This window comes from Cyclopterus lumpus, chromosome 4 (assembly GCF_009769545.1).
Source record: "Cyclopterus lumpus isolate fCycLum1 chromosome 4, fCycLum1.pri, whole genome shotgun sequence".
Classification (NCBI taxonomy): domain Eukaryota; kingdom Metazoa; phylum Chordata; class Actinopteri; order Perciformes; family Cyclopteridae; genus Cyclopterus; species Cyclopterus lumpus.
Window position 1 is genome coordinate 17,005,147 of NC_046969.1, and position 15,743 is coordinate 17,020,889.

Genomic DNA, 15,743 nt, shown 5'->3' on the forward strand with positions numbered 1-15,743 from the left:
AGTAAAACTCGGTTCATGAAGTAAAATTGGAATATTATGAGAGCTGAAACGTAAAACGTGCACCCTCCTTGATTGAAACAACGGGAAACGTTGCATCACTACCGCACACAGACGCACAGGAGTCAAACAACGTGAAGCGTGACGTAACCTGGACGCCCCCGTTGAACCACCAATCAGTGCCTTGATCCGCTTGTTGATGGGCGCTGATTGGCTAACACGGAAGAAGCGCAGGGCCAGTTAAATTGCTTTCTCCCCGTTATACATACTCAACCCTCGTCTGAGCCAGCACACACTTGGCGGAGCGCATTGTCATGGATCAGAATCACAAGCAGGAGGAGCAGAACGATTTGTACGCCGGCTTCAGCGCGGCGTACAAATCGTTCGCCACAGAAGCAATTCACATCGGTCAGGAACCGGAGCAATGGAAATCAATGGCTGTGGTGCCGCCGATTTCTCTGTCTACCACGTTCAAGCAGCACGGACCAGGAAACCATGCTGTAAGTAGTCCATTATGCCGTGGTTACTTAATTGAGGCGCGGGGGGGGGGGGGGGGGTGATGAGCAGCATCCTGTGGTATGCACGTGCGTCAAGCAGAACATATGCACAGTTATGCAAGAGGTTTTAATGGGTCTAAAAAGATGAGCTATTATTAAGTTGACTTGTTGTTGTTTTTTAAACTTATTATTATAGAGTATTGGAAATACGTTGTTAGTAAAGCTAAAGTCTCCGTGATACATTTTTATCAGACATATGTTTAACACACACAAGAAGGACGCCTAAATAAGTAATCTAGGAATAGTACACTAATTTAATAGCTATATAATGGACATTATATATAAATATAGCAAGATTGGGCCATCCTTTTGAATTTTATACAAAACAATAAATTAGTTAAAGTCCATTTTTTTTACTAGAAACTACAACACAACTATGATCATAATCTAAGTGTATACACAACTACCAACATCTATCAAATACATAGCCATTGTTTTTGTGGGAGCGGTGAAGTAACTCCAGCAGCCACACCTGTTCATACATGTTCTACCTGTATACTATCACCAAAGCTGTGAATGTTCTTCTGCTTCCTCCGTCAAAAGGGAATCTTTGTGAAAATTGACATCGTAACTTGATTTTTTTCTCTTATTTAAATGCTGTTTCTCCCATCAATATCATCCTCCCTGCCGTTCAGATATCAGGATTGTTCACTGCAATCGAGGTTAACTTTTACGACTGGCGTTTGTTTCTGTCAATGATTATAAGTTAATTGTTTAACAGATTGCAAGTCTGTCATCTCTATTTTTCCCACAAAGGCACAATTGATTTAGGTGGAGAATGAGCAGTCTTTTATGTTTCTGAGCTATTAGATCAATCTTGAGGTAAAACTGCATTCTTGATGTGTGTTGTGAAAGTTTAAAGCCTCCTTCATTTGTACTCTATGACAACCCAAAGTGCAAAATATTTTCATAGAATTTATTTAAACTGGCAGATCTCTATCTTTTTCATATTAAGACAACAAAAGTGTGTATGTCCTTTTAGAAAACACAAACTAATTTTAGGGTCTACTTTCTACATTAAGTTAAACCAGAGCCGCTTTAGTTTTCTTCCAGGACAGTTATCAATGTTACATATTACAGTTATTATAACAGTAAATAAGAGCGACTAACAGGCACGTTGGTAAGTGATGGGACCCACTCCAATTATATAAACGTCATGTTGCAGTCTATCACATTTACACCACACCGTGTAACTTTTAGGCAAATCGGAAGATTTTACTCGCATCCTGTTGTCAGTAGGTGGCGCTATGACTGCCTCAATATGGGGTGTAGTCTCAGGCCTGGACTCTCATCCACCATGTGAAATTTTGAGCAGGTATTGACTTTTCCTTCATAGTTTAGCGGCATTAGTCAAAGAGGAGGAGTTTGCATACAAAACACGTAAAACACATGATGTGTGCGCCATGTTTTGTGAATTTCTTAGTTTACCGAAACACAAAACTGTTCAACGCTAAAAGTAATTTAGTTGACTTGTAAATATGCCATGCTTAAGCCAAAATTGCGTCATCAAATTGAAATTATTAGTTGTTTGTACATAAGTGCAACCTTTTGTGGGTTTTTGTACATCATAAAGTCCTCAAACGTGATTGGAAAAAAACTTGGCAGAAATGCACCAACAAGTTTTAAAGACAAATAAAGGCGTATCCATACCTGTACAGGTGTTCTGTTGTAAATCCTTTTAAACTCCACCCTTGTTTGCCCACCTCAGAACCTAAAATGTGTTCATACACACTGACAACCTGTCTGCCAAAAGACAATCCCACCTTTTTTCTTTTTAAACACGTCTATTACAAATGTTGAAACGGTGGCTGAAATGTCTTCTAATAATGTTTTGATATAGGGCTTTGAATACAGCCGGAGTGGAAACCCAACAAGAAACTGTCTTGAGAAGGCCGTGGCTGCTTTGGATGGGGCAAAGTATTGTAAGTATGACTATTATAACTGACGCTCACATAATCGTGACAGACATATTTGACACAAAGAGGAAATATTTAACAAAATAGATCATGGTTTAAACATCAAACATAATGGAGAAATGTATGCAAACTGCATTGCCTGTTCCCTCTGCCATGAAAAATGATTTTTGGTCTTAATAACTTGTGATTTTCCCCCACAGGCATTGCAGTTGCCTCGGGGTTGGCAGCCACAGTTACTATCACTCACATGCTCAAGACGGGTGACGGAATCGTCTGCATGGACGACGTGTACGGAGGTGAGAAACCTGCTTTTTAAATTGTCACAAAATATGATGCAACACTAACCATTCACATATGCCATTAGAAACTCACAATTTCCCCACTTGTACAAAATGGTTGCTGCTGTGAAGGAGGAAGTGTATATAGTGTGAGCTGGTTATAACAAAAAAAAATGGATAACTAAGTTTCACTTTCTTAATTGCAAAGGTACAAACCGCTACTTCCAAAGAATTGCATGTGAAAGTGGTCTGGAGGTGTCTTTTGCTGACTGTACAAAACCAGAGCTGCTGAAGGCTGCTCTGAAAGCCAACACTAAAGTAAGTCAAGTACTGATAAAAGAATGAAGTGCTCTTTGTCCTTTTTCTAGCAGTGTCATAATTGGGTGTATCATTTTCTTTTAATAATAATAATAATAATCCATTTAATTTATATAGTGCTTTTTAAGATACTCAAAGACACTTTACATGTTACATTATACACCGTAGACACAGCTACGGGGAGCAACGCAGGGTTAAGTGTCTTGCTCAAGGACACCGACTAGGGTGGGGATTGAACTGCCAACCCCCTGATTGAAAGATGGACATCCCACAGTTGCCCTTTTGGGCAAAGTTGAAGCAGTCATTATGAATCATCCTTATGTGTGATGACTTATGGCTCAGTAGATGAGCTGCCTCTTTTTAGGTTTTGCTGCAGTGACGTGTGCGTTACCACATTGTTGACACTCCCTTCTAAACCCGCTGCTTCTTTGTGTAGCTGGTGTGGATTGAGACACCCAGCAACCCCACAATGAAGGTTGTGGACATCAAGGCCTGTTCTCAGGTGGCCCATGAATACAACAAAGACATTGTGGTGGTTGTGGACAATACCTTCATGTCTGCCTACTTCCAGGTGAGTTAAAAACAGTCAAATTCCAGTTGACCAAATACCAGGGCCCTATTTCTCGTACGTGGCTCAACTAAGTCGATCAAATGTCCTATTAGACAGCTTAAATTAACACGATGATTGATATCCGGCTAGCTCAGTTTCTCAAAGGCTGATCCGCGCTCAAACCATCTCGTTAATTCGAGCCAGACGTCAGTTCACAGGATAGTTGCGCGTGCCCGTCCGACTTCAAAAGGGGGAAGCGCCGATCACCGAAACCATGATTTACTAACAGCACAAAGGCAAATAAACTCAAAGGAAGAGCCTCTTTTCTCCGCTGACGAGCAGGAGATGATGATGATGATGAACGTATTTGAGGAATTCCAGACCATAATCATGGCAAAATCTAATTAATTCACTTCACTCGTGCTGGAGAGGCTTATCTCCATGGAAACATTTATAACTTCCGCCATCCACAATGGAAGAAATAACCACTATTTCTGCTTTATAGCCTGCGCTGGAGCAGGTTCAAATTGTTGGATCTGTTGCTATGGTGATTTTTGCCAAACTTGCTTCGAGGAACCAAAAACCCTGACTTGTGTATATCTCATCCGGAAAATTATCCCGCTAACCACGTTAGCCAGATACGAAAAATAGGGCCCAGGAAACAAGTAATTGATTAACTTGTGTGTTTGTGTTGTGCACTCTTAGCGCCCCTTGGCTTTGGGAGCTGATGTCTGCATGTATTCAGCTACCAAATACATGAACGGTAGGTTGTGTACATTTTTCCCACTTTGCCTGAGATCTCGATCTAATTAATCCAATCATTACCTACATTATTTTTTATATTATATCTTGAAATATGACCTTACCCTCAACACACAAACCAAAGATGTTCTACTCCAAATTACTTGTATTAATAATCAATCTTTCTTTTATTCCTGTCTTTTTAATTTGTCAGGTCACAGTGACGTGGTGATGGGTCTGGCCTCAATGAACCGAGATGATCTGTATGAACGACTGAAGTTTCTGCAAAATGGTGAGTGGAAATAACGACATGTCCCGCTGCTCTTGCATGGATAAATGCAGGTCCATTGATAGTTGGGCAACGGAGACACATTTTGACAAAACGCCAATCGGTTGACGTCAGCGAGTGGCTAGGGTTCATCAGATTAACTCTCCAGCAGACGTGTGCTGAAAGAATAAGTTTGAATAAGTAACACTTGTCTGAAGGTCACCAAGTATATCTTGCTCGGTGACTTATTAAAATCAGAGTGAGAAACGGTTAATTGCCAAGTGCGTTTGCAAGGAATTTGGCCTGGTGATCGGTGCGTGAGAGTAAATGCAGTGCAATAGTACAAGACATCAAATTCCATGTCTGAGCACATACATGGCCAATAAAGCTGATTCTGATAATTAAAAAATAAACAATATGAGAGTTTAAAATAAGTCTGTTATTGTTATTAAAGTGTTACGTTTGAAGTCATTTATCAAACAACGAGCCACATGTTTGCTGGCTCCAATTTCACCAGTTATGTATCTGAAATTAGGATATATATATATATATATATATATATATATATATATATATATATATATATATATATATATATATATATATATATATATATATATAGGGACATTGATCTCTAAGTTTTCGTCATATAATCACTTCATGTCCTCTGTATTTGTTGGACTGCTTCTTTCAACCCGACCTACATTCGCTTACTTAATAACCAAAACATTCCCCTGAGGCCAAAGTTCAGCACCAATATGAAACCCTTTCAGAAGGAAGTATTTGTTTTATGCCTTTGCCTAATCTGGGTTTTGGGAAGCTCTACAACCTTTTAGTATATTTTTCTCCAATGTGATCTTGCCTTAATTTAGCTCTGGGCTGTGTACCGTCTCCCTTTGACTGCTTCCTGTGTAACCGAGGACTGAAGACGCTACACCTGCGGATGGAGCGTCATTTCAAGAACGGCATGGCTGCTGCAAAGTTTCTGGAGGCAGATCCCAGAGTGGAGCGGGTCATTTTTCCAGGTAATCTATCTCACACACCAACGCCAAACAAACAAGGACTCTTCAAACCCGTTACACCCCACTAGTCCAGAAATATCATGTAATCACCACTTGACTTTTTTTCAAGTTTTCCCTCTTTCGACATAGGCCTGCCCTCTCACCCCCAGCATGAAGTGGTGAAGAGACAATGCACCGGATGTCCGGGGATGATCACCTTCTACATTAAAGGGAAACTCGAGCACGCCAACGCCTTCCTCAGTAACCTCAAAGTAATTTGGCAGTACAGTTTTATTTGATCTGGAAAGAAATCTTGGTTTTGCAGGTTTTAAAATTTAATTTCATGTCTCGGGTCATGTTGTCACAAAATGAGTAGATTGTACGTCCAAATGTTCGCTGTTGTATGTTTGAAAATGATTCACAACATGTTACTATGGCTTGGTCTGTGATTGGTTACTTGTCTATGTTTTCTATTCCTTCTATTGAGGTTTAAACATTATTTATATCCTACACTATGTTTCACTTCATGGCCTCTATCTTTTTTATTTCAGTTATTTGCGATCGCTGAGAGTCTTGGTGGTTATGAAAGTTTAGCAGAACATCCGTAAGTATCCATGCAGAATTTGACTCTTTACTATTTTACTAGATATCATTTTGTATTTTAGGGAATTTGTCTTTGTGAGCTCACCTATAAGATGTAATGTTGGAGTAGCACCACAAGGGGGCAACAGATACCTAGAATAGCACATCCCGATGAGATTCTCAAACTGATTTTAATTGACACTTATTTCCATGTCTCTGATCTTTGTTACTAGAGCAGGATGTCTTTGTTCATGACTCGTGTATGTTGCACTGTCTTCTATCATAATTTAGGGCGATCATGACCCATGCATCAGTGCCAGAACAAGAGAGGATTGACCTGGGGATCAGTGACACACTCATCCGACTGTCTGTGGGTCTGGAGGATGAGGAAGACATCATAGAAGACCTGAGACAAGCGCTGGCTGCAGCTGTAAGTAACATCCGACACTGGTGGAGTACCAGATAATCCATCAAACCAATGTGGTTTCTGGTAATATTCAAAAGTTTAAATTATGACACCAAGTTTATGGGATTCTGGAATTATGTTCAGCTCTTAAGTGATCATTAGGAATTTACTGCACACTAATTAGTTTTTCAGAAAGTGAGAGCACTCACGTTTTGAGCTAGACAGAATAACTACAGAACAACCAAGATGACTCGGGTGTTTCCGCTCCATGTTCTGTTTCAATTAAAACTGTATCTGCTGTAAAGAGGACATATCATGAAAAACTCATTTTTATCAACAAACATGTGATTTAACAAGCCATTCAGATTTAGCTTCCCTTCCTATGTCACTTGCAGGCTCATTAGAAGTTTCCGCCCCCTCGTGAGTTATTCCGTCTTAGTTTTTCTTTTGTAAATGTACTATTGCTCCTTTTTTATAAAGCAAAAATATTTTATGGAGTTATTCAATGGAATAATTGGTAGAATACTTGATTACTAAAACACATTGTTTTAAGTTGTACAACATTTGGCATGACCAAAAGCCGGGTCATATGCCCTACACCAAGGATTCATGAGGGGGAGGGAGAAGAGGGAGGGAGATCCTTATAACTCGAGAACTTGCCCGAGAATCATAATTTTGTTGTTTCTGACTTGTCTCTACATTCTTGGGTACATTGTAAACAGAAACTAAAAACTAACTTAGAATACTTCTCATCATGCATATTTACAAAATAACAAATAAAAAAAACTCTTCGTCTTCATAGCAATCCTAGACGTCCTTACAACCCCAAAAGCATGAATATTACTGCAGTTCCAAAACTTAACCCATGATTATCTACCAAATAGGAGTAAGATATATATATATATATATATATATATATATATATATATATATATATATATATATATATAAATAAAGGGGTTTGGTCCCCTCCGTTATTACCATCAACTTATAAATATCATTTAACATCATCCAGACTCAGAAACTTGTGAGTGTGATGAGATGGTGTTTGAAGGTAATTCATAGATTAAAAACGTTTTTTAGCAAGTTGCACTATTTGTAAATGTTTACAATAAAACATGTCGCTAAAATGTGCTGGTATTGAATGCACCACATTCACAGCTCACTTCCTGTGATGAGCGTTGTGGTGTGAAGGAGATCCAGATGCCACACGTGGGGCTCACTAATGATTATTCAGAGGATTAATGTGCCCATGCGTCTGTGTGCTTTACCAGTGCAGCGTTATATCTGATGTCACGTGAGTTACGCCCTGTAAAACTACTGGTGCTTTAAAGTTTTAAGGGAATATATCCTTCAAAGTAAAATGGAGTGAATAATCTAATTGATACCAAGCGAGCCAGAAATTATTTACTCAAGGCACAAAACAAACTATATATTTGAGCTCTGTAGTGCAGAATAAGGCACGCCTCTCAACATTTAGACAAATCCGGCCTGAAGAAGCAGCAATTATCTCGGAAACATTTAGGGAGAGCCAGGCCAGGAAGAGTTGCAGACCAGGATTGAGTTAAGTATGTAGTGGTTGCTCGCTGTGAACTTTGTAGAGGGCTGTGGCGTCTCCACCCATCTGATGACCCAACTTTGCTCCATGACCAGATCCCTCATGCACTGTGAGGTCTGTGTCTTTGCAGCAGTCTGGGGTAAATACCTTTTTAGTGTGGTCCACAGGGCATTTTCCTCCATTTCCACTTGCTTAAAAAAAACAACCTGAAAACTTGTAATGTTTGTATGCCATCTCCCAATATCACTCTTTGTGTTACACTCTTTAACATTTTGAAACATTTTAATAGATTCTCAAAAAACAGGCTCATAATATCTTTAAAATACTTTAAGTTGATTTAATAGCTGCATGATTCTGGTCAGTATTTTTGTTCTGCAAGGTAGAGCAACAGATGCCTCATCAGAAATGCTCCAGTGTTCCCTGAATCCATTGTCACGGTCAGCTTTTCTCCCGTCTGTGTGCTGTTGGTCCTCAGATCTGGCCTGATTCAGTCCAGACATCTGAATTTTTATCACCCCTCTCTCTCCGCTCAAAAGGCTGGTGTCAATATCTGAGGTTTTATTGGCAGGATGGCTGCGGTTTCATAAAACACAGTATCTTGATTGAATTGTTATTCATAGATGCATTGAGGAGAAAAACAGAAACTAATGAAACTGTTAGACTGCAAAAGCTGGTTTATAATCAATTTGGCAGATGAAGGTGGTTGAGATTTTAACATTAAAAGTCAAGTTCTAGTGTGCTGCTTGTGAACGGTGTATCACTAATTCCCACCTATCATCTGCATGTACCATCAGTAGGGAATTTGAGTTTCCTAAAACACCTTTTTGCCACCTCATGCAGCTGTATCTTGCATGGTGAGCTGCATCTCTTCTCCTCAGGAATCAGATAATGCCTCTGCTGCCCATCTGCAGCAAATGGAAATTAAATGGAGACAAATATCTATAATGACTATGTGGTCCGGGGAAAAGGCACCTCAGATGGGTGAAGCGGTGAATTGGATGGGACGGCAGGTCAGATTGGGGCAGGCGGTTACATTTCCAGACAAGCGTCCTCATCCTCGGGTTAGTTTTGGAATCGCAAACTGTTGGTTAATTATATCAAACTCTCCAATGGGTCTGTGCCATTTGTAACGTCGCTGTAAAATGCTGGATCTGTGGTGTTTTTATTGACTAGTTTTCTCTGCAGTTGGCCAATCTGTTAACTTGCCTTCGACTTGCCTTTTTATAGCAGACATTTTGACATCTTGCCTGAGCTCATGAAGCAAAGACGGAAAGATTGACTATGGAGTGTGCTTTTTTTTTTTCCCACGGATGTGATTGTCATTTCAGAAAGAAACCGTAGCATGTTATTAACTGTAGTCTCATGTATGTTGACTGTACAGTATTTATTTCACTGGTCCTTTTTTTTTTTTTTTTCCTCGTCTTTTTATAGCACCCAAAGACAAAATGAAAAGTCTACGGGACGTGCTCCAGGCTGAGTTTGGAGTCGGTCTAAGTCAGTAAGAAGTACCTGAAGTCTCAAGTCATCGCAGATCAACACTTGCTACTTAAATTCACCGCACAAACAGCAGAGATTAAACTATCAGGAAACAACTTGTTCTTTACAAAATACAAATTATGCTTTCTGTGTCAATTTTTACATGATTGTTTTGATGGCTATTTTACTCAAACATTAGTTGTAATCTTATTCATCTGCTGGGTTTGATACGTTTAATGTTTTTATTTAAGTTTTGTTTGGAGGGACATTACTTACTAGGCGTATTACTATTCAATAAAGACTTATACTCTATAAGTTACTGCAGGAAAAACACCAAACTCTATTTTCATGTATAATCTTGCTATACAACTTGTGTACTTCAGGCTGAATCTTAGTTTTGGTGCAGACAACGGTCTCCAAATGTCACTGCCCTGTTAACAACTGCAGCTGTAATCTGTATTAATCATTTCCTAATTCTGGCTTGCATAATGTTCTTTGTAATGCTGCCACCTACTCAAGTCAGAAATATTTTCTCTTTACTGTGAACCTCTGCGCAAAGATTTAAGAGTCTTTTCAGACTCATTTAAATTATTAAGAACAAACAATCTTCATTCAAACATGATGAATAGAAATCTTGTATTTGGTTATAGAATATTAATGATTGATATAATGCTTCATTAAGTATATGCCTTGTCCTGAAGAGGAGAGGTATCCTATTTCCCACATTTGAAGCTAATCAAGACATTTGCCAATAAATGGAGTATTCGGTAAGCATGTGCCTTGTTAGGTGCAGAATTTCAGAAAAGTTAAATGTTTTTAATACCAACAACTGAAGAATGTTACAGAAATATTTGTCCTGAATGGTTCTCATGATTAAGAAGCATTTGATGTGTATTCTTGAACTTGTGTCTTGGTCCGCGACCAAAGCAACATTTCCCCCAGGTCAGGGCTCATGCCCCCCCCACCACACCCTACCTTCCACATCGCTACCAAAGAATACACTTCATTTAGGACAGACCACTCACAATCAATGTCGGTTATGTAACTGAGAAATCCATTAAAATCAGTTTGCAGTACAAGTCTGTGTCTCTCACTTCCTCTCAACCATCCCTCTTTAAAAACACAGAAGCAGTGTAACCGTGGCGAGTCGATAAGCCACATCCCATTTAGCCTGGCGAGTGGAAGGCAACACGCTGGGGTTTTAGCCAATGGATCAAATGAGAATGAATCGTCCTAATGATAATAATATGACAATAACCTTTCCATTAAGAAACTGAAGGTTCTGGTTCTCTGTAATCGGTTATCTTTAACGGTTTTGGTTCAGTGACAATTTAATTTCTTGTTACCTATGACCGTGTAATGGATTTTACACATCTGGGAATCTTCTGAATCATCCATTAACATTTTGTGTAAGCCATGCTACCTCTCAAATCTCTGTCCACGGCTGATGTGTCAATTTAGCAACCATAAACACGGCCTCAGAAGACTTCACGAAACCTGCCACGTTCAGTCAAACTGGATTTGGGGGAAGAGGTGGTCTAAATGGAAATGTTCTGGAAAAGCTCAGCATATAAACAAGAGGTGATATTGATGTGTTTGAAATTCTGCTCCCATCTCTCCCAGTGGGACTCGTGTTGGGATCATGTCACTGGGTGTGTGTGTGGTTAGACTTGTCAGCTCCCTCCAGTCAGCCAGGGACTATTTTGGAGATTATATCTTCTTCAGTTGAGCCTTAAACATGAGTAAAAGTCTCTGATACAAACAAGTGGAGGCAGGAGAGATACATTTACAGAAATGGATATGAAATTACATTCACTGCTAAGTAATGTGCGCTATGGATAGTTTAAATAACAAAAAGTGCGGCGAGAATCTTCAATATAAACAAAGTAGCTGTTTTGACTTCTAACATGTGACTTCAATCTGATCGCAGATGCGTCATAGATGAAAAACAGAAACCACGACCTGCATCAGGCCGTCTGCACTCTATCGGAAGTCGTAGATGACATTCACGTATGCAAATCTTTAGATAAGAGATTAAGAGCTTGGCGGGTGACTGTGACGGCAAAAATGGCAGCAGGAGTTTAAAATATTTACTTTGGTTCAGTCTGTGAAAACTACAGTATATTACATACCTTGGTATGAGGAGAGAGGCGAAAAATGCAAGAGAGAGTCCAGCTGTCTCTGGACAGTGCTTGCTCCTATTTATAGTTTTACATTTTCCCTTTCAAGTTGATTTGTCACCTCAAACAGTTGATGAGGATACCCAACACTAGAATTTAGCCCGGAAAATTACATTTTTTGTGTTATGTGCCGGACCGTTTCTTGGCCAGGAGTAGTCACTGCCAAGGCAACTTGTTGTTTTTACACTTCAATTGTTTGTACAGATAAAAAACTAAACAAGGCATAACATATTAATTAGTGAAGTGTTGGTAGACAGATTTTGGTGGACAGAGGCAGGCTAGCCATTTCCCCCTGTCTTAAGTCTTGAGCTCAGCTACGCTAACTTTATATTTACCATATAGTAAACAATATTTAATTGAACTATAGCTTTAGCTTTTAGCATAGTTCAACAAATAGGTGGTTTGCTCTGGTCTGTTATAGCCTTACTGTAATTTTAGAGCTTTTTCTAATATTATTAGTGATCAGTTAAGAATCCCTCAAGACAACCTGCATTTTGTCATTTTAAATCACTGCACTTCCTTTTAGTCGCCTCATTGTACACAGAACAATGCAGGATAACAGCTCTGTCAACTTGTACAAAGAGTTTCTAAATGAACTGTATTACAAAACTGTGATTGAAACCGAGGGCAGCTCGACTGGGATTGATTGAATACCCTGATTCAGGTTTTTATTTACTACAGTTTTTTGGTATGTTATTTAAAAAAAAAGCGAAACAATTATTGTTGTGTTGCAGTACCCCTTAGGCAGTGATTATTGGCCAGTAACAGTCTCTTTTTTCAGCATTATGTAAACCTTAATTTTTTTAAATTAAGATTTTTTCTTTTTTTACCTGCATGGTCTCCAGACTCCATTCCCAACCGGAACAATACAGTTGTTGGTTTGGTGAAGTTAGTCTATATCTGATAATTATTTTTAATTGATATAACCAGTGTTGAAAGGGTTAGAAAAAAAATTGATTTGTAATTATTTTCATTGGTAATGCAATCCCACATTAACATATTTGTTTGTAGGAAGGGGAGACCTGCGATTAAACAGCAACAGTGTGTGTGTTTTATTGGCCATGTAAATTACAGTGAGTGAGTGAGAAGGTAAGTAAACGTGTTTTGCAGTTGATTAAAGTTTGTCGAGGTTGAAGACCAGTAAAGAGTTACAATGTTCTCTGTGTTACACATGCATGTTGAATGGGCCATATTATCGTTTGATTTCAGTGGAATTCATGTATAAGACTCCAGTATAGCTGACCTTATACTTCATTGATATATTGCTTGGTTGTAATGGATGTCAACATTGATGTTAATTTTTATAGCATATCTGCTACGCCTTAATTTTTATAAATGGTTCTGCAGCCCTTAATGTCAGCCCTGCCAGCTCTTACATTGAGATAAACACAGAGTTTAATCTCACACTTGACCTGTATTTTAGGAAAGTGATGCTGGACAACAAAAGGTCATTTTCACAGATTGCAAAATAGACAGGAAATGGCCATGGTTCTCACAAATGAGTTTGACCGGACTACAGAGGGTTTACATAGGAACTGTCTCCTAGTTCTTAAAAGTTAGTTCTAAAAATCATAATTTTTATTGTGACGTTTTATTATGACACGCAAGAACTAGGAACGATCGTATTTCATAGAATGCCGTTTTGGGTTACTTTTTTTTAGCTCATAATGAAAAAGATTTACCTTAACACAGGCAAATGGGCCGACAGTGAAAGGCAGGAGTTAACTCGTTCATGAACACACACCCACTGAGCCAAAGAACAAGTGGGGCCTGCAGTAGCGTTAGCATAAAGGCTAACCCAGTAGTGTTAGTACAATGGCTAAACCAGTAACGTTAGCACAAAGACTAACCCAGTAGCGTTACCACAATGGCTAAACCATTAACGCTAGCACAATGACTAACCCTTTAACATTAGCACCATAGCTAACCCTTTAATGTTAGCACACAAGCTAACCTAGTAGCGTTAGCACAATGGCTAACCCAGTAACGTTATCACAAAGGCTAACCCAATAGCATAAAGCACACCCACTGAGCCAAAAAAACAGATTCAAACTAAAATCTGAACAGGAACTTTTAAGATGGATAACTGATTGTGTTTATATGATTGGCATATGTGACAGGGTTGTTTTTTTATTAATTAATTACTAAAACAAATCTACAAGAGTTTGGAGCAAATGTAGCAAACTCGATCTCCCAGATGGGGATGTGTGGCGAAAGGGTACAATCCATAGAAAAGCCAGTGAGTGTACAGAACTGTTTGGTCTGAAGATGTCTTATGAGTAAATCTATTTTAAAGAGGCCATACTGAAATCCTAACAGTATAAGGTGAATCGAAACAATAAATACTTGTTTCAAGTTTAAGTTCTCATTCTTCTCTGAACCCTTCTTTCAAAAGTGAAAGAACACAATTAGTGCTGTATTGATTTTGAATTGTCAATATTTGCATGCTGTTCTGGGAAAAACAGAAACAGCAGAGAGTGTTGATCTTGTAAGTGAACTGAAACAGAAGTCAGCAATCTGAAAAAATATTTTTGGGGAATTATTTTATGTTTTTCTGTAATACCGTATGACTCAGTCAGTAGATGTCTGCTGAAATACTGCGGCCATTAAAAATAATGATGTTAAGACCGGAAAGGGAAAACCCATTAAGCACCAGCAGAACAGAAGATATAATCAAATGTACTCAACAAAGATGCTGAAATAAATGCTTTAATGCTAACTCTAAAAACCCACTGACTCAACAAATTCCCCCATTAGCTTTCACCAGCATTTCATAAAAAATGTTGTTCATATACCAAAAAAAAAAAAAAAAAGATTTGCTATGGTTAGAAGAGGTGCGCTGTGGGTCAGTGGTTAGCAGGTCCGTCTTTCAATCAGGGGATTGGGGTTTCAATCCCTGCCCTACTCGATGTGTCCTTGAGCAAGACACTTAACCCTTAATTGCTCCCTGTAGCTGTGTCTACGGTGTATGAATGTAACATGATTGTAAGTCGCTTTGGATAAAAGCATCAGCTAAATGAAAAGTAATGTAATAATAATGCGCTAATGTGACAACCTTTAACTCTGTGCATCCTTGTTACAGTAGGTATTGATCCTTGTGGCTTTTGAATGTAAAAGGTAATGAGTGATTGTTCCATATTCAAATCACAAATCAAAACCCACCTGTTCAGAACTGCTTTTATTGTGTGATTGTGTGCTCTATGTTCTTTTTTTATTTATTGTTTTTATTGTAATTTTAATTAATTTTATTGTATAGCTTTTAGGATGTTTTAAATATGTTATGTAAAGTGTATTTGAGTACCTTGAAAAGCGCTATATAAATTAAATGCATTATTATTATTATATATATTTTTATTTAAATGTCACTTCCATTGGCATTTCAAAAACCTTAGTGTATGTCATTAACGGTTCTGAAAAAGCACAGCACGGGGGTCTGACAGCCATAAAAGAACATCTCATGAAAGACAAGAGAGATGCATTTATTTTTTTGTGTGCATGGGTGTCCGTGTGCTGTTTCTGTCCAGATAAATTCATGCTTGTATGCTTTATGTTTCTGTATGTGTTTGTACACTGTGATATGACTTACTGGCCTTTTGTATTTTTCCCCATGTCAAGCAAAGATAATTACATATATCATTACATATGCATGCTCCTTACTTGGGGTTGAAATCGGTACTAGCTCGCCATGAAACGCCGTCGTCTGCATACATGCATGGAAATAGATCAAGCAGAAAATGTCCCCTTGTTTCTCATTATTACCCCCCTGCCCCCCATCTGCTGAGAGGTATTGGAACTGTGCATTACGCTAAGAGGCCATCAATACACTCTACGTTTGTGCTGCCTCCTCGGAGAGAACAAGGTCCAACAGGAGTCTAACAAAGCAGAATAAAGTACATCTTGAGTAAGGAAATAAGT

At 38.7% G+C, this 15,743-nt stretch overlaps 1 protein-coding gene across 2 annotated transcripts; it reads left to right on the forward strand.

Moving 5' to 3' along the window:
* The first annotated feature begins 235 nt into the window (after positions 1 to 235).
* On the forward strand, positions 236 to 10,727 carry LOC117729520 (cystathionine gamma-lyase-like). 2 transcript variants are annotated; one of them, XM_034530664.1, is made up of 12 exons: positions 236 to 497; positions 2,395 to 2,476; positions 2,671 to 2,766; positions 2,957 to 3,066; positions 3,503 to 3,637; positions 4,322 to 4,379; positions 4,572 to 4,649; positions 5,498 to 5,650; positions 5,777 to 5,898; positions 6,178 to 6,230; positions 6,500 to 6,638; positions 9,604 to 10,727. In XM_034530664.1, exons 1-12 carry the CDS (start codon positions 312 to 314, stop codon positions 9,619 to 9,621), a joined length of 1,230 nt encoding a protein of 409 aa, XP_034386555.1. In that variant the 5' UTR covers positions 236 to 311; the 3' UTR covers positions 9,622 to 10,727. The 2 variants fall into 2 exon arrangements, with proteins under 2 accessions (XP_034386555.1, XP_034386554.1); XM_034530663.1 differs by lacking the exon at positions 9,604 to 10,727 and having other exon boundaries at positions 294 to 497; positions 6,500 to 7,533.
* Positions 10,728 to 15,743: the final 5,016 nt, after the last annotated feature.